This window comes from Alosa alosa, chromosome 12, assembly GCF_017589495.1.
Source record: "Alosa alosa isolate M-15738 ecotype Scorff River chromosome 12, AALO_Geno_1.1, whole genome shotgun sequence".
NCBI classification, from domain to species: domain Eukaryota; kingdom Metazoa; phylum Chordata; class Actinopteri; order Clupeiformes; family Clupeidae; genus Alosa; species Alosa alosa.
The window spans coordinates 10324324-10344323 of record NC_063200.1 but is presented as its reverse complement, the minus strand read 5'-3'; the positions used below and the strand labels follow the sequence as shown (position 1 = coordinate 10344323).

At 45.7% G+C, this 20000-nt stretch overlaps 1 protein-coding gene across 5 annotated transcripts in view; it reads left to right on the top strand.

Moving 5' to 3' along the window:
• The window catches only part of dpysl2b (dihydropyrimidinase like 2b), a 33439-nt gene extending 19537 nt beyond the window's left edge, over nucleotides 1-13902 (top strand). For 4 of the 5 annotated variants that reach the window (XM_048259865.1, XM_048259866.1, XM_048259867.1 and 1 more), the window contains 12 exons: nucleotides 222-406; nucleotides 1980-2144; nucleotides 3343-3404; nucleotides 5103-5183; nucleotides 5585-5653; nucleotides 5899-6019; nucleotides 7513-7669; nucleotides 7928-8069; nucleotides 8183-8353; nucleotides 12123-12302; nucleotides 12569-12734; nucleotides 13601-13902. In XM_048259865.1, coding sequence (XP_048115822.1) covers nucleotides 222-406; nucleotides 1980-2144; nucleotides 3343-3404; nucleotides 5103-5183; nucleotides 5585-5653; nucleotides 5899-6019; nucleotides 7513-7669; nucleotides 7928-8069; nucleotides 8183-8353; nucleotides 12123-12302; nucleotides 12569-12734; nucleotides 13601-13728 — 1627 coding nt within the window. In that variant the 3' untranslated portion in view covers nucleotides 13729-13902. The remainder of the gene's footprint in view (nucleotides 1-221; nucleotides 407-1979; nucleotides 2145-3342; nucleotides 3405-5102; nucleotides 5184-5584; nucleotides 5654-5898; nucleotides 6020-7512; nucleotides 7670-7927; nucleotides 8070-8182; nucleotides 8354-12122; nucleotides 12303-12568; nucleotides 12735-13600) is intronic. The other variant, XM_048259868.1, reaches the window with a different exon arrangement.
• Nucleotides 13903-20000: the final 6098 nt, after the last annotated feature.

The window sequence follows — 20000 nt, the reverse complement described above, 5'->3', positions numbered from 1 at the left end:
TAAGATTGGGTTCCAGAATTAGTTTTGCAAGTGTAGAGTGGTTTTACTGTACATGTGATGGTGTTTCATTTTGATCATGATGTTGTTTACTTGTGATTTACACAACTATTTCACATTTTTGTTTGGTTTTGAATTTGGGATCAGAGGGATCCCAGTGAGGTCCCAGAATGGTGTGTTTATCGTCTCTGACTTCTCATTGGCTCCGATCTCTCGCTCCACAGGCAGATCGGGGAGAACCTGATCGTCCCAGGCGGGGTGAAGACCATCGACGCCCACGGCCGCATGCTGCTCCCGGGGGGCATTGACGTGCACACGCGCTTCCAGATGCCCGACCGAGGCATGACGGCCGCTGACGACTTCTACCAGGGCACGCGTGCAGCCCTGGCTGGGGGCACTACCATGATCAGTACGTCCACCAACAACCACTAATCTGTGCTTATGACAGGGCCCTGCCCACTAACAACCACCAATCAGTGCTTATGACAGGGCCCTGCCCACTAACAACCACCAATCAGTGCTTACGACAGGGCCCTGCACTGATTCCCTTCTGCGTTCCACTCATCAGTACGCATAGTAATGACCAGTACATTCTCCCAATTATCAGACCAGTGCTTATGCCCTATGAGCACGTATGACATCGATCATCAGTACATTTTCCAATTATCAATACGTAGTCATTGTCAGTGACCAGTATGTTCATCAATGACAAGCACAAAGTCCAGTGACTAGTGCATAGTGATCAATGTATGGGCCAGTGTTACCTTATGATCGGCGTGGTGGTAGCGCAGTGGCTAAGGAGGTCGCTTTGGATTAACACGTCTGCTAAATGAATAAATGTAAATGTGTAAATGTAAATGTTTACACAGGAATTATGCGTGGCCGATAAAACTATAGCTGTAGTTTTTACATAGAAATTATGTAGCCGATACAGCTATAGCTGTAGTTTTTACACAGGAATTATGTAGCCTATACAACTATAGCTGTAGTTTTTAAACCTGGATTATATTTAGTCATCATTATTCCACTATAGCATCAGACAGCATCAGGCTCCTGATCCAGACATCACGTGTGCAGGTTGGCTCCTTGCATGGCAACTTCTGCCATCAGTGTGTGTGTGTGTGAATGGGTGAATGCGAGGCATGACATTGTAAAGTGCTTTGAGTGCTCGGAGAAGTGGGAAAGCGATATATAACAGCAGTCCATTTACTATTTATATAAATACAGTCCATTTACATATACCAGTGGTGTTAGTTATTCAAGTCTCACGGCTACACTGCCGTTTGTGATCCATATGCAGTGTGGTGTTTATGATCCATATGCAGTGTAGTGTTTATGATCCATATGCAGTGTAGTGTTTATGATCCATATGCAGTGTAGTGTTTATGATCCATATGCAGTGTAGTGTTTATGATCCATATGCAGTGTGGTGTTTATGATCCATATGCAGTGTAGTGTTTATGATCCATATGCAGTGTAGTGTTTATGATCTGATGATCACTGCAGCTTCTCTGTGACATACTGCTGAATGCTCCAGAATGCCATCTGTGCCCTTCTTTTCAGGAGGCTGACAATGGCAAACTGCACCGCAGACAAATATCCAAATACTGAAGACAAATACAAACACACACACACAATCATGAGCGCATACCCCCACATACACACAAACCTACACACACACACACACACACACACACACACGCACACACACACACACACACACTTACACACCCAAGCCTAGCAAATGCAACCTGTGTGCGCACACAGAGACAATGACCAAATGTTTAAGAGTGACTTGTAAACTGTTTATGTTGTTATGTTTATGTTGTTTATGTTGTGCGTGTGTTTGGGAGTCTGTGCATCTGTTGTGAACGTGCCCAAGGACACATGCTTCTCGCCATGTTTATGACTCTGCCTTTATCTATTCGTGTGTGTGTGTGTGTTGTGTGTGTGTGTGTGTGTGTGTGTGTGTGTGTGTGTAGTCGACCATGTTGTCCCAGAGCCTGGCGCTAGTCTCCTGTCGGCGTTTGAGCAGTGGCGCCAGTGGGCGGACAGCAAGTCCTGCTGCGACTACTCGCTGCACGTGGACATCACCGAGTGGCACAAGGGTATCCAGGAGGAGATGGAGGCACTCATCAAGGACCACGGTATGACCTATCATACACACAAACACACACACACACACACAAACACACACACACACACACACACACACACACACACACACACAAACACACACACACATCCAGGAGGAGATGGAGGCACTCATCAAGGACCACGGTATGACCATATCATACACACACACACACACACACACACACACACACATCCAGGAGGAGATGGAGGCACTCATCAAGGACCATGGTATGACCATATCACACACACACACACACACACACACACACACACACACATCCAGGAGGAGATGGAGGCACTCATCAAGTACCACGGTATGACCATATCATACACACACACACACACACACACACCCCACCCACACCCACCCACACACACACACACACACACACACACACATCCAGGAGGAGATGGAGGCACTCATCAAGGACTACGGTATGACCATATCATACACACACACAAACACACACACACACACACACACACACACACCCACAAACACACACACATCCAGGAGGAGATGGAGGCACTCATCAAGGACCACGGTATGACCATATCACACACACACACACACACAGACGCACATCTCCAGGAGGAAATGGAGGCACTCATCAAGGACCATGGTATGACCACCCCCTCCCCCCTCCCCATACACACACACACACACACACACACACACACACACAGAGCACACGTAACTGGAGAGCCGCATCCACAGCACAGGTGCTACATCGTCGCCATTGACAGAACTGCGGGGACTGCGTCTTGCATAGGTGCAGAATGTATGTGCGAGCTGGTTGTGGTCAGTAGGCTTTGTGGTATGTGCCAGTGCAACTTTTGGTCGCCACACATAGGCAGCACAAGACAACTCAACAGCCTGTCCACGTCACAGCTAGAGTTTTGACGTAAGTTTGGTGTGCGCTTAGCTTAGCTTAGCTCAGCTCAGCTAAAAGGAGCGTTCAGGGAGCGCTTGTGTTCTAGATGTGAGATCAAATCTGCATGCATACATCCAGGGCTCCCTTAAAGAGATGTAAGATCTCAGTGGGACTCACCTAGTGAAATAAAGGATAAATAAAATTTAAAAAATAAAATCTGCCTATTAGAGTTTTTTTGGATGTGTGTAAAACTGTACCTGTGGTCTGCTGTCAGTGTGTAAGCGTGTGTGACTGTGTCTAAAGTGGCTCCTTCCTCTCTCCCTGTGTTCCGCAGGCGTGAACTCCTTCCTGGTCTATCTGGCTTATAAGGATATCTTCCAGCTCACTGACTCACAGGTAAGGCTTACATAATCACCTAAAGCACCCCAGAACCTTGAACACACACACACACACACACACACACACACACTCAGGTAAGGCTACATAATCACCTAAAGCGCCCCAGAACCTTGAACACACACATACACACACATACACACACACACACACACACACACACACACACACACACACACACACACACACACACACACACACACACACACACACACACACAGGTAAGGCTTACATAATCACCTAAAGCGCCCAAGAACCTTGAAAAGCTAGTCAGCCATTTTGTCTTCCTGCTGAGACGGCTAAACACACAGCCTTCTGTATCTGTGCACTTGGAAGAGAGCAAACAATAGAACAGGAGCTTTTCTTTCTTTCTTTCTTTCTTTCTTTCTTTCTTTATTTGTTTATTTATTTGATAGGGACGATGCTCATTACCGTAATTGACTGACCAAAAGCTGTAAATCAGCTGTGAGTTAGCTGTGAGTGCTAATTTTCATCCGTCGTCCCTAGCCAGGGCTTCTCAACTCCCAGGGACATTAAATACTAATTATGACGAGTTTATCCGCTGAGTCACTTCCCAAATTACATAAACATATGAGCATCGTCCGAGTGCCATTATTGTATCTGCTGTTTATGCCATGGGATAAACAGCTCCATGGCACCTCCACTTTGGTTTGTTAACTGTGTCTATAGTTCAGGTTTTGTTGTATATAAAAAACATATTTTGGCATTTTATCTTCGTTTCTCAGAGCACACAGCTCATTACGATCATCACAGTTTTGTTTCCAGAGAAAGCAGCTCATTACGAACATCATTAAGTGTGTATGTGTGTGTGTGTGTGTGTGTGTGTGTGTGTGTTGGTGTTGATGTGTGTCATGAGAAACAGAGACATGATGGTGCTGATTCTGCTGTCACATGTGTGGAATGTTGAGCTCTGTAGAGCCAGCACTGCTGTTACTGCTGCCTAACGATAATCATAATGAGCTTTGTGCTCTGGACGCACACACACACACACACACACACACACACACACACACACACACACACACACACACACACACACACACACACACACACAGACACACACACACACACACACATACACACACAAACACACACACACACACATACATACATGCCTACTGATGGGCTCCCTGCTGCACGGCTACTTATGGTCTCTCATAATGGATGCATCTGATGATTCTGGTGATTCTGTTGGGAGAGTACAGATAAATGTGTGTCTATGTGTGTGAGAGAGGGAGTGTGTGTTTGTGTGTGTGAGAGAGGGAGTGTGTGTGTCTATGTGTGTGAGAAAGGGAGTGTGTGTCCATGTGTGTGATAGAGGGAGTGTGTGTCCATGTGTGTGAGAGAGGGAGTGTGTGTCCATATGTGTGAGACAGGGAGTGTGTGTGTCTATGTGTGTGAGAGAGGGTGTGTGTGTGTCTATGTGTGTGAGAGAGGGAGTGTGTGTTTGTGTGTGTGAGAGAGGGAGTGTGTGTCTATGTGTGTGAGAAAGGGAGTGTGTGTTTGTGCAGGTGTTGGAGGTGTCAAGTGTGTTTTGTGTGCCTTCAGCTGTATGAGGTGCTTAATGTATGTGTGTGTTTACAACCCTGTAGGTGTGTGAGATGTTTTGCATATGTGTGTTTGTGTTTCCACAAGTGCTGTAGAGTTGTGTGTGTGTGTGTGTTTGTATCAATACAGGTGTACGAGGTGTTCAGCACCATCCGTGACCTGGGAGCCATCGCTCAAGTGCACGCTGAGAATGGAGATATCATCGCTGAGGTAAACACACCCACACACACACACACACACACACACACACACACACACACACACACACACACACACACACACACACACACACACACACACTGCTCAGCACCCGCCACAGCAGTTCTGAGTCAGAGCAGAGACCTGTGTCCGATTGCAGAAGTGTTGTGAAGCTTTGGTCATCCCTCAGTTATGTGACGTCCTGGAGTGGAAACACATGCTGCTTATTGGTTAAAGATGGAGTCTGTCGTCATCATGTGTTGCTGTGGCCATCTGCATGATTCTCAGCCTCTCTCCTCTCCTTCTCACACAGTCTCTCACCTCTTCATCTGCTCTTCCTCCTCATCTTTCTCCTCCTCTTCCTCTTCCTCTCCTCCTCTTCCTCCTCTCCTGTCCTTTCTTCACTCTCTCAGGAGCAGCAGCGTATCCTGTCTCTTGGAATCACAGGACCAGAGGGCCACGTGCTCAGCCGCCCAGAGGAGGTGAATCACACACACACCTTGTGCACACACGCACACACACACATACTCACACACACACATACACACACGCACACACTCACACACACACACACACACACACACACACACCACAACACACACACACACACACACACACACACACACACACACACACACATACACACACACACTCAACTCAGACCCCACAGTATCTTCAGGCCTGATGTGTTTGTGCAGACTGATGTGTAACACACTCCCCCCCAAAGGTGGAGGCTGAGGCAGTGAACCGCTCAGTGACCATCGCCAATCAGACCAACTGCCCCCTCTACATCACCAAGGTGATGAGCAGGAGTGCTGCTGATGTCATCGCCATGGCCAGAAAGAAAGGTGAGAGAGGGGCGGAGCCCCGAGTTACACACTCGCATGTAGGCGTCGGCATGAGTACGGAGAGGGGCGGAGCCACGAGTTACACGCCCCGCATGTAGGCGCCAACATAAGCACGCCGACACACCAGTGTAGAAATTCTCAAGTGACAAGCATTCACTAAACAATGGACTTTACTGAGCGGGCCCGACACAAATAGAACTGAATGGTAATCTCCAGGGCGACGACTGCAAAAGGGTTTGGTGGGTGTGCGGGATCGGACTGGCCACAGGGCAGTCTAACGGAATCCAAAGTGGAAAGGGGAGTGTGCCACGCGTTGGTGCCAAGGTGCGGTGGCGTATACTGTAGGGCAGTGGTTCTTAACTGGTGGGTCGGGACCCAAAAGTGGGTCGCGGAGCTTGTGGTTAAAAAAAAAGAAGAAATCGCCCATTTCAAATAGACTTAAATTGAGATGAAATGGTGCAGAATCCACAGTGTGCGATGTTCACAATTGCTGGAACATGAGTGAAAATGCCTCATAATAAAGTACACCTGTCAAAGACAGACCTGTCAAGTACTTTAAGGTGACATCAGGAGTTGGAGGCTTCACAAATGTAATGCCAAACAGCATGTTCCAAACAAATAGGCCTACAGGCACTTCGCCTTTCTTAGCATGTAGCTCACCAAATCTGTTGTCTTGAACGCTATAAAATATATATGGGTCGTGACTTCATGAACATGGGAAATTGTGGGTCCCAAAGCCAGACCAGTTAAGAACCACTGCTGTAGGGTGTGTCCAGTTTCTCTGGGTCATGATACACTGGGCAGCTTTCTTAGCAGCGTTGCAGTGTTTAGGATACTTTGCCCTGTTACTGATATGTGGCAACAATTTTAACTGAAGCTGATTAAACAAAAGGCCACTTTTTTAGCAGCGTTGCTGGGCAGTGTTTCCGAGTGTTGCTGTTCTGGCACAATCCCATTGATATTGAGCCATAGCTATTTTTCTGGAGAACTTTAATCATCAGTAGGCACATTTTCATCATCATCCAATCAGAAGACATGGAACCAGTTATGTGGTTGCCTAGCAACATTGGCCAAAACACTGCCCCATGTATCAACACATTTAAAGATGTTTAAGTTTAATCATCGGTGTTACCAACTTGTCACAAGAATCCAATCAGAACACTATGCACTGGTCATGTGATACTTGCAGCATTGCCCCAAAATAGTGACAAATGCCGGATCAACTTGATAAGCATCTGACAGAGTGGCTTCCTACAGGGATGATACAGAGTGGTTTCTCAGGGATGTTATTCTTGATTCTTGGAACTGGAGCAAGCGTTTGCTCTGCAGTGCTGTTCTAAGTGTGGCCTTGTGCTCCCCAAAGACCCTGGAAACATCTGGCGCAGATGATCTTGGCCTGAAGCCACACGGTTATAACATAGCGGATACAGCTCAGAGCAGCTTCGGATTGGATGTTTTTTTTTAACTGGGGTGTTGTGATTGGTCTGTTTTAGGCACTGTTGTGTATGGAGAGCCAATCACTGCTAGTCTTGGCACGGACGGCTCGCACTATTGGAGCAAGAACTGGGCAAAGGCGGCGGCTTTTGTGACATCTCCTCCTCTGAGCCCTGACCCCATGACCCCTGACTATCTCAACTCTCTGCTGTCCTGGTGAGAAACACACACACACACTCATGAACACACAAACACACATGAACACACACACACACGCACACACAAATACATACACACACTCACACACTCATGAACATACACAAACACACTCACACACACACACACACACACACACACACACACACACACACACACACACTCATACACTCATACACACATGAATATGCCTTACATGGGTATCAAAGCTCTAAGACAGCTAGTTGATATGACTTATGATATATGTGTATTATGTAGCGGTGATCTGCAGGTGACTGGCAGTGCCCACTGCACCTTCAACACTTGCCAGCGTGCCGTGGGCAAAGATGACTTCAGCCTCATCCCCGAGGGCACCAACGGCACTGAGGAGAGAATGTCTCTCATCTGGGACAAGTGTGTGGTAAGAAACACACACACACACACACACACACACACACACACACACATGCATTGGATAACTGTGCTACTGTGATGTATACTGCATGATGATTTCTGTGATCCTGGTGTGTGTAGGTCACAGGGAAGATGGATGAGAACCAGTTTGTGGCGGTCACCAGCACCAACGCAGCCAAGATCTTCAACCTGTACCCCCGTAAGGGTCGCATCGCCGTGGGCTCCGATGCTGACCTGGTGCTCTGGGACCCCGACATCACCAAGATCATCTCTGCCAAGAGCCACAACTCTGTAAGGAACCCCAGTAAACACACACACACACACACACACACACACACACACACACATACAGAGCTGAGCACAGTCCTTGCTTAGTATAATGAGATCATCTCTTCCAAGAGCCAAAATTCCATAAATTACTCCCAAGGGGCAAACAGTCATCCACCAGTGGGGTTCAGCTACATCCAGGTAGCCTCTGTAGAGAGCATTAGCTCAACAGACGACAAGGTGCCAGATCACCGCCGCTGATGTCACTGTATAGTTCTCCCAGCTGGAGACGCTCTGTGGAAATCTGTAGGCTTTGAGTTGTCTTTAAAGGAGAACTCAGGCAATTTTTCACACAGATCTCTTTCTTGAGGTCACCGAGTGCTTTCTGTACGGAAAAAAATGAAAAAAATCAGTGCTACCTAGCTCGAGTTGCTGCAGCCAACAGCTAGAGTAGCCAGGCAGCTATAGTGCTATACTCTAGGGGCATCTTTAAAATCATGGCAATTGTTTTTTTGTTTTTTTTCATACCGACAGCACTCGGTGACCTTGAGAAACAGAGATCTGTGTGAAAAATGAAAAAACACCCGGCTAGCTTCCATTGACTTGCATTCTGTCATCTTTGGTCCCTTTGAGGGGCAGCCGTGGCCTACTGGTTAGCACCCGAGCGCCACTGTTGTTGCAGGCAGCTCACTCGCGCCGGGATTAGTGTGTGCTTCACCACACTGTGTGTTCACTGTGTGCTGAGTGTGTTTCACTAATTACGGATTGGGATAAATGCAGAGACCAAATTTCCCTCACGGGATCAAAAGAGTATATATACTATACTATACTATACTATACTATAGAGTACTTATACTCCATATTCCATTCAGTAGCACGCAGCTGTAGCCCTCATTTGGAGCGTCCATGTCATTATTGGGAAAATAAGTCCCGACAGGGTGAACCGGTCTTGCTTCACCCTGAAGGGACTTATTTTCCCAAAAATGACCAGCGTTCTATACATTATCCCGCTTAAGTATATGGCTACTTGCCAAAATGAAAAAATAAACTCCATGATATGTCTCTACATTTATTTGTTACCGTTTCGTTGTGGCTTTTGCTGAGAAACAAATAGTTCGCAACACACGCTAAATTTGAATCAAACGTTCTTTAGAACACAGCTGATCAACCGTCTGCCTTCACTTTTGAATGAAAATCCGTTGCCATTGACAGCGGTCAATATTTAGAGGTCCTTAGACTAAAATAATGACCGGTAGAACTTTGGGAAATCCCATTCAAATCAATGGAGCGTTCTACTTGCATTGTGAAGAGCCGTATAATAATAATATATAAACATTGCAATGATAATTCATCCTTATTTTGTACATAAACTTCACGTTTGGCCACCGTGGAAATGTGAAAAGGCATGAATTCCACTACGGTATGGACTTACAGGATACAGGAAACAATGGAGGGAAAAAGTTGGCAGACAGCCTAGGCTACAAACACAGGATTTACACCGTTCCTTCACAATTATTGGATTTAACACACGCACAGTGGTGTCATTTAAGGACCCTGTTCATGTTGCACAACACTTTTCTTGACATTTTGAGTCTGTTAGGAGGCACAACGGCACAGTTTAGTACATGCCCTCATAGCACAGCTTCCAGGCACCTTGGCTGCTTTAGCCGCTAGCTGGCTAACTCACCTCAGACAGCACCGATTTTTTTCACGTTTTTTCCAACCGACTGTATTCCATGAACATGATCGACTGTGCTCTGTGTTAAAATCGGCTGGAGTTCTCCTTTAAGGCCCCACCCAATGAACTTGAGAACTACCCCTCTAACGGAACGCAATCAAACTGTTCCTGCTTGGGGTGTGAGAATGAGGTCATTCAGCTGGTCTCTGGTCTGCAGGTTTAGCACATTTACCCTCTTAGAGGGGGGTGTTGTATGTGTCTGTGTCTGAAAACTCCACTTGTCAACTCACCCACCCACTCACTCTCTCCCTCACCCACCCACCCACTCACCCACTCACTCACCCACTCACTATAAAAGGCTATTGAGTTCAGTATGTAGGGAACTAGACGTTAAAAAAGACATGGGGGAAACATCAGACACTACATTCCAAAACATTCCATGTCGGTAACTTAGCAACTTATTAATACCCACACTAACATGACAACAGAGACACTTGCTTGAGGAAAAATATTGTCGCAAGGCAACAACTGACGCCTAAATTTCCATGTTTTTGAAATGTTTCATGTGGGTTTAGAGACTCATTCTCCCGCCTGCGTCTGCCCTCATCCTTCTCTATACTCTGATCATGTAGACATGAATACGAGTCAGATTTGAATGCTCACAGGCATATTGTTAATTGGTTCATTTAAGTTTAGGTTTAGCTGATGATTGGTTTAGGTTATGACAGCCTGCATGTGATTGGTTGAGCTAGAGCAGGCTACCTGTTGATTGGCTGAGGTCACTAGGGCCAGGGTGGAGGCCTACCAGTGACTCATGGCAATGATGTCATCTCCGAACTTTTAGTACTGGATCATGTCCCTCCTGATTGCTAGCAGCCCTGTGTGTGTGTGTGTGTGTGTGTGTGTGTGTGTGTGTGTGTGTGTGTGTGTGTGTGTGTGTGTGCACTCACTGACTCATAATTCTTTGGCTTTCATAGTTAAGTTAGTGTTTTTCCTTTCTGTCAGGAAAGGAACTGCTGGGCGGTGTGTGTGTGTGGGAGAGAGAGAGGGAGAGAGAGATATAGTGTGTCTTGTGGACCTGCATATGTGTGTGTGTGGATTGTGTACAAGCATGTGTTCATATTTCTGTGTGTGTTAGTGCCTGTGTGTGTGTATATATGGAATATGACATATGATTAGGGGAAACTGTGGTGTGTCTGCGTGTGCGGGCGTGCGTGCATGTGTGTGTGAATAGTGTGTGTGTGTGTGTGAATAGAGAAACTGGTAATTTGTTGTGTGTGTGTGTGTGTGAATAGAGAAACTGGTAATTTGTAGTGTGTGTTTGTGTGTGTGTGTGTGTGTGTGTGTGTGTGTGTGTGTGTGTGTGTGTGTGTGTGTGTGTGTGTGTGTGTGTGTGTGTGTGTGTGAATAGAGAAACTGGTTATTTGTAGTGTGTGTTGTTCAGGGATGTGCAGGCTGTATGGATGACCTCATGCTGTTCTGGCCCATTGGGGTTTACCAGATTACCATGACTTCAGTTCCAGTAGCATGAAGTAGGATGATCACACTGCCCAACACACACACACACACACACACACACACACACACACACACACACACACACACACACACACACACACACACACACACACACACACACACACACACACACACACACACACACACACACATTGTTAACCCCTCCCTTACTGCATAAGTCATGCACACAGTCACAGTCATGGTTCTAATGTGCTTACAAATGCTCACTCACTCTCTACCTCATACACATACCCTCACTGCCAAATGCACACACCAATGCAAAAACAGTGCCTAACACACTACCTCAGAGATGATGTCTTTCAAAAGCTCAGTTTAGTATTGGAGACGCCCACTTCATCATGCAACGCAAGACATGAAGATGACTGCAATGCATGACACAGCCTCTAGGGGGCATATGAATGGGTAGAATAGTGTGTGTATGTGCATGTGCAGTTATGTGACTCTTGCAGGCTGTGGAATATCTTTGAGGGGCTGGAGGTTCATGTCAGTGTGTGTGTGTGTGTGTGTGTGTGTGTGTGTGTGTGTGTGTGTGTGTGTGTGTGTGCATGTCTAACCTGATGTCTGTGACCGTTACAGGAGGTGGAGTATAACATCTTTGAGGGGATGGAGGTCCGTGGGGGGCCACTGGTGGTGATCAGCCAGGGCAAGATCGTCCTGGAGGAGGGAACCCTCCACACCACAGAGGGCTCTGGACGCTTCGTCGCCCGCAAACCCTTCCCTGACTACGTCTACAAGAGGATAAAGGCTCGCAGCAGGGTGAGAGAGAGAGGGAGTGAAAGTGAGACTGGTCTTCTATGTGGTGTGTGACTGGTCTCTGTCTGTGGTGTGACTGGTCTCTGTCTGTGGTGAGAAACTGATCTCTGTCTGTGGTGTGTGACTGATCTCTGTCTGTGGTAAGAGACTGATCTCTGTCTGTGGTGAGAAACTGATCTCTGTCTGTGGTGAGAGACTGATCTCTGTCTGTGGTGTGACTGTTCTCTGTCTGTGGTGAGAAACTGATCTTTCTCTCTGTCGTCCTATAGCTGGCTGAGCTGAGGGGTGTTCCCCGTGGCCTGTATGACGGACCTGTTTGTGAGGTGTCCGTCACCCCAAAGACGTTGACCCCCGCGTCCTCTGCAAAGACTTCTCCCGCTAAGCAGCCATCTCAGCCCGTTCGCAACCTGCACCAGTCTGGATTCAGTCTCTCTGGTAAGCCTTTCTATGAGCTATTGCATGCTAACGCTAACACACCAGTCTGGCTTCAGTCTCTCTGAGAATTTCTATGAGCTTTTGCATGCTAACACTAACTCTGATAAACCAATCTGGCCTAAGTTTCTCTGGTGTGCTTTTCTATGAGATATTGCTAACGCTAGTAAACCTGCCTACTGATCTTAAGGACACTGGATTTGAGCAACCAAATGTTCTTGCCCTATCAACAATGTTGCCAATGTAGCCTATTTTAAATGCTGCCATGTCTTTGAGAGCACTTCTGTGTCTTTGACATAGACTTCCATGCAAAATCCAGAGCTTTCTCATATTAAACAGCTCCTATGTTTCTATAACCTTTCATTTCTATAATGTTTCACACTGTACACTGTAGCAGTCACATACGTACACTCTGCCATGACTTGCCAATTCTGTCTCTGTTTCCAGAGGATTTCTCATTGGAATTTCCCATTGTAAACACTTATCCTAATGTTGTTAAAGTAACACAATGTAGAACTTTTCATGAATTTTTGCAACATCACATTTTTCCAAGAGACATCATAGTGTGGCATCAAAATGAATCTGAAATGTTAAGGTACAAGCCCTACATTGTGTTGCTTTAATGCTAATATGAGTCTGTCTTTTGTCTCTCTGGTGAGAGGCCGTTTCAAGCCTCTCTGATGAGTCTCTATTTCAATCCATATTCAAATCATTGCCTGTTATGTAAAACTCAAACCAAAATTAGATTTCTGCAAGGAATTGATGTTTAGTACTTTAATTCTAAACGAGAGTGTGCCTTATGTAGGGCGAATGAGCTCACGCCTTGATGTTTAGTGCTTTAATTCTAAACAAGATTGTGCCTTATGTAGGGCGAATGAGCTCACCCCTTGGTGTTCTCTGCTCAGGCGCTCAAGTTGATGACAACATCCCCCGACGCAACACCCAGCGCATCGTTGCCCCACCCGGGGGCAGGGCCAACATCACCAGCCTGGGTTAAGCCCCGTCCAGCGTGTGAGAAGAAGAGGAGGTTTGGGGGGGGGGGGGTCACCAGGAGATGGGGGTGTTAGTCATGACATCACACCCCCACCCCCACCCCATCAGCCAAATCCTCCAGAGGGCATCCATGTCCTCCCCCACAACCCTCTACAACACACACCCTCCCACCCCCACACACCCCGTCTCCTCCCACTCCTCTTACCCCTTTTGCCTCCTTACCCCGACCTTCCAACCCACCACTCTCAAGGAGACCTTACAAAAACCATGTATTTGCCTCGTGAAGGAAAAAATGGATAAATAACTAAAACAAAACAACACTTTATGTTTGAGCACTTCTGATTGTATGATTTAGTGTTTTATACTGTACTTTCTATTATTTTTTATTTAACATTCGTTTTAAAAAATGAAGGGGTCAGATTAGTGTAGCCGAGCATTTTTTTCCCTTTGTTTTTTTTTTTTTTTTTTGCCAGAGGAGAGCAGGACAGGGCAACTGAAAGTGTGGCGGTGCCATTGTGGTGTAGCGTTCCCCTCCTGAGTCAGGGGTTAGATTGGCAGTGACTCGTCCACACTGCTCCACACATCACAGCTCCTTACACACATGTGTTCCTCATGGATTCATCCCAGATGACTGGAGCGGGTCCACCCCAGAACCGTCCAAGACTCTCTGGACCCAAGTCTGTTACAGAATCCACTGCTGTCCTATTTGGGTTATACTTGCTGTGGTGTTCTGCTTGGGACAGTTGAGTTGAGTTGCTAGTTGAGTTCTGATTCAGCCAGTAGTAGTTCCAGTCCCAGTGGAATTCTGATTTGATAGAGTTCTGATTAAGAGGGTACTTGTCCTAGAAGAGTTCCAATTGACAGGGTGCTTGACCAATCAGAGTTCTGATTCAGAGGGTTCTTGTCCTAGCGGGATTTCCGATTGGGAGAGTACTTGCCCTAGCAGAGTTCTGACTCAGAGGGTACTTGTCCTAGCGGGAATTCCGATTGGGAGGGTACTTGCCTTAGCAGAGTTCTGACTCAGAGGGTACTTGTCCTAGCGGGGTTTCCGATTGGGAGGGTACTTGTCTTAGCTGGGCTCTGATTGGGAGTCTACTTGTCTTAGCTGGGCTCTGATTCGCAGGGTGTTTGTCTTAGCTGGGCTCTGATTGGCAGGTGAGTGCTCTTTCTCTTTGTGTCCTATCCATGGGATTCATGTGTGTGAGTTGTGAGAATGACATGAATGATCCTGTCCAAGTTAGTTGGTAAAGTCAGCATAAATTTGACAATAAGTCCATATGTAGTACAATCACATTTTTTTTAAAAATTGATTTTTAAAAAGAAAGTTGTGTAGCATCATGATCTGCTTCTCAAAGCTTTAGAATGTGTTTTCAAGTGATGTGATCATGAGTTGGAAAAGACCTGAACGTGTTTAAGACAGCTTGTGTGAATACAAACTCTACCTGTAGCTTCACCTATACCGGTTGTGTCTGTACGAGAGGCCCCAGGCTGAAGATAACACTCACTGAGGCATCCGGCCCCTTGTGAAAGATGAATCATTAACTGGCAGTGTTTGTGGGATTGTGAGCTGAAGGTAGCAGATGATAACTGGTAGTGTTGACAGGGTTGTCAGTGGAATTATTTGCTAATGTTTGTGTTGGAGAAGTTGGGGGCTAACTGTTAGTGTTGATAGGAGTTCAGGGTTGAAGTGTCTAGGTTTTAATTAAACCTGAATGAGAAGCTGTAGTTTAAAAAGCAAGGGAAGAAGACCAATACTTGTCCTTTTTGGATCTGTTGCTGAGGATTCAATCATGTGCCGGTGGTAAAAAAGACCAAAAGTTGGCAGCGCCTTAGCTTTCTCTTAGCCTAACAAAGAGAGATGTATTGTAGAGGCAACTATAGGGAAAAGAGATACATGTATATTTAGAGATTAAGGCAGGAAGTGACAAAAATAATTCTTCTTAACAACTGTGAAAGGGGAAGCGCATTAGTATATAATTAGGCTGTCGGTTGCGGCTCTCCTATGCTAATAAGTGTAAATGTGGTTGCTCTCCTATGCTAATAAGTGTACATGTGGTTGTGTAGTGGTTAAGGAACGTGGCTAGCATGTAGAAAAAAGGTTGTGGGCTGATTCCTGGTTGCCAGTGGTGTACCCTTGAGCAAGACACTTAACCACAAGTTGCTTTAGGGAGACTGGCCCCATGCAGTTGGTATTTGTAAGTCGCTTTGGATAAAATAGATGTAATGCTAAAGCTAACACGTTTACTAATTGTCATCCAAACTCCCTTATGAAGCTCAGTGTAAGTTTTCTTTTCTGTCCAAGCTAGAATGATACCAGAAACACATGTGCAAGTGTTGTGTCTGTTTAGCCTTGTGATCTGAGTGGGTTTGTATTTTATATGTTTTTTATATCTTGTTCTAATTGAGAGCAGAAAGGGCTGCCCAGTAATGGTGTTGAAGGCAGATGTTAACCGATCCAAAGGTGCCAGTTTCTATTTTGTGATTGTAAGTCACGAATGCCCTGAAATGTTGCTCTTTGATGAGACAGCCAAGGGCTAGCTGTGGCGTTATTGCATGTTAGCACATCATTTTAAGCCTCTCCCTGGGTCTTAGCAGAAAGAGTAGATTTTTAGAGAGAGAACACTGACCCTCTCACATCACATGGAGCTGAGATTCCTGGACTCTAGTGCTCATGTCATGAGGCAGGCTACACCAGACACATAACTGAAGCATGCCTTTCGCGGAGCATCTGCTCCAACAACTAACTTCCACTATAATCAATGGAACTGGCTAAACCAGACGTGATAGCGGCACGTACTTTTGAAAAAAACTATTTTTGCGCTCCTCGAAATAAGCGCTTCAATTGGACCCGGTGTAGCCCGGCTGTAAGGTCTTCAGCCTCAGAGCATTATAGTTTCCCGCTAGTTATGGTCAGCAGCATCTAGGACAGAAACCATGACTGTTCAACCGGTCCTTGGTCTCAGAGCTGTCAGCCTACTCCCCTCATGATGGTTTGGAACACAGTAGCCTTCTCCAGTACATCCAGGAGTGAGTGCTCATTTGGCGGTTTGACATTAGACCTCCGAGGTTTCAGACATCTTGGCTCCCTACAGAGAGTGCAAGAGTACTGTAGGATACATCTTGACGTCCTATAGAGAGTTCAAGAATATGTCTCAGACATCTTGGCATCCTACTGAGAGCACAAGAGTAGGATTCAGACATCTTGGCTTCCTATAGAGAGTGCAAGAATATGTCTCGGACATCTTAGCATCCTACTGAGAGGTCAAGAGTAGGATTGAGACACCTTGAGACATATTCTTGGACTGAGACACCTTGGCTCCGCTGTCATGGTCCTTCACACACCTCTCAGAATCCCTGTGGCTCCTCACATTTTTTGCACTCATCATTTCCTTGACTATTATTATAGTTATTTTATCCACTTCTAATTCTAGCATTGTATAATCACTCTCAGTCTGTGGTTTCTGTGCCAGGGGTGGACTGGGGCCACTGCCGTTCTATTGTACCTTTTCCGAGTCTTTTTTGAGTACGAGTCTCCATTGTGCATGCTTGCTGTTGGAATGCACATCTGTCAGAGGCGGGATGATGCCTCTCATGACTCATCCCTTCTTCCTCTCTGAGGCTGGGAACTTTCAACCTTTAGACGGGGGGATTTGGCAGCAGACGAAGCGCAAGTTCTCCCGAGTCCTAAAGTATTTCTCTGTTCTCTCCGTCCACCTCTCCCTCTTCCCCCTCTTTTTTCTTTTCCTTCTCCCTCATTCTGACTCAGCCTCCGAGACCCTCTCATTGACCAATGACTTGTGGCCCCTGTCTGTTTATTTGTCATGGCAACACTTTTCAGATTGGATGTTGCCCATAGCAACCTCTCTGGCCCTGGTGCTATTTGAAACACAGTGTGATTGGAAGGTGTGTGTTGCATAAACATACACTCACCCACAGACTCACAAACACTTCAGTGGAAGCCTCTAGAGGCCACTCAATAGATGATAGTTTGTCTTAAACTCCATGTTCCAGTGATTGTATTATTCTCTTCGCTTTCGGGTCCAAATGCATCTGGCGTATTGGGGTGGGGTCGAAGTATGCTTTTTACCCACAGACAGACACACGTTGGCCTTGTGTGTGTGTGTGTGTGTGTGTGTGTGTGTGTCACGGTGAGGCTGTCTGTGGCAGGAGTAGGAGCAGGGGCAGTTCCCTGTTAATACCCCACCACATGGTCACCCAGTCATGCCACATGCCCAGGAGTTTTGGGCAATCACACATGCCTTAAGCAGCACTTCACTACTCTCCAGACAGATGTCAACCACCTATATATGCGTGCCCTTACACACACACACACACACACACACAGGTTTACACATGCAGACACATACAGTACACACATAGGCATCTTGTGCTTACACACACACACAAACACACACAAGCTGAATCTTATACACAAAGATACAAACAAACACATACATGCTTTTGCATACACATTTTACACACATCCCAACAAACACACAAACAGACAAACACACTTTGCTTGGATGTTTTTTCTATGCCTCTCTACTATGTGATGTATGTTAATGTGCAGAATGAGAGACGATGAGCTTTCAGTGTGAGGTTGCTTACTGTATGCTGTACCCCCTTCTTCCTGCACCCCCCAACCCTGCCTTGGTAGAATTGAAGCTGTTTGATGGTGTCATTTTGTTGGCTGTGGAGTGCAAGGATGCTTGATCCCCGTGACAAGTAACGAGTCTTATGGATGGCCATATAAAGATGATTTCAAAAAAGTAAAAACATTAAAACGAAACATGATACCCTGCCATTTCTCTGTGTGTTTTTCTTGAGATTGATTTGATATCATGTCTCTCTCTCTCTCTCTCTCTCTCACACACACACACACAAACACACACAAATGCCATATAGATTCATGTAAGAAAATAAATGTAATCCATATAAAGAGTTGGACATATGTGGTGTGTAAACTAAACCCACTAGCATCTGTAACACTCAAACTTGGTCACCTTTTCACGTGAGGGAATATTCTCCACTGCAAAATTCTTCCCTGTAAAGGGCCAAAAATGAACTGCAGCTAACCCTTAAAAAGCCAGAAATTCTCAGACAGAACTCGGTCCTGTTTATGGAACAGTTGGAACAGTTTTGGGGGACAGGCAGACTTACTCCACTTTGTTTTCCAGTTCATGGAGACAGGCCAGTGAACGAAGACCTTTTTGTTTTATTACTCACAGAATGAATGGATCATGAGTTGACATTGGCTGAACGTGACAAAAAGTTTCACAGGTTAGGAATCACTTAGAATCACACACAGTACCTTTAAGGAAAAGGAAAGAAAATTACTTAGAATCACATAGTGATGTAGTACTCGAGTCCGGTCTCGGAGACCAATTTCTGCTTTCTCGGTCTCGTCTCGGACTCGTTCCTTCAAAGACTCGGTCTTGACTCGGTCTCGGACCACAGTGGGAGGAGAAAGACTCGTAATTTCAGACCGAGTCCTCGAGACCAACGCGTTTTTTATGTTCATATTAAAAAAACACACAACACATAACAACAATAATAATAAAATGCAATGTTGACCGGCATTATTTAAAAACGACATCCCATGGTGCAATGCAAAGATACTTCCGTCAGAGCCGTTTATTTATCTCTATGGCTCTGCTGCCAGTGAGTGTCTGTAGGTCAGCATAGTCCATATTAAGACGTTAAGACTGCTCCTCTAAACAATTCCCAATCTAGCTTAGTCTGTAGGCCTAATGGTTGATTATTAACTGGGGTGATATTAAATTATGAATATGAAAACTGACATCTTTTTATGGTCTTGGTCTCGACTCGGTCTCGACTCCTAAAGGACTTGCTTCCTCAAAGACTCGGTCTTGACTCGGACTCGACTGTATTTGGAAACCAACAGACTCGGTCTCGACCCTTCAAAGACTCGGTCTTGACTTGGACTCGGCATAGGTGGTCTCGTCCCCATCACTAGAATCACACACAGTATCTTTAAAGGAAAAAATATAAAATAAGAGAAACGACACATGTTGATCCTCTACCTTGTATAAATGTTTGAAGTACATAGATCCAGTTGTTTTTAAGTTATGTGAGTAGACATAAATGGACAGAAAGACCAATTTACAATGTCCTTGACCATGCGAAGGGTTCAGATGTAAAAGCCTCTAAATGCCACCTACGTCAAAAATGAGATAAAGATGGTGAGTGGATGCTCTCCACACATAGTATACGTCAATCAAATAATTTAACTTCAAAACCCACTAAATACCACTC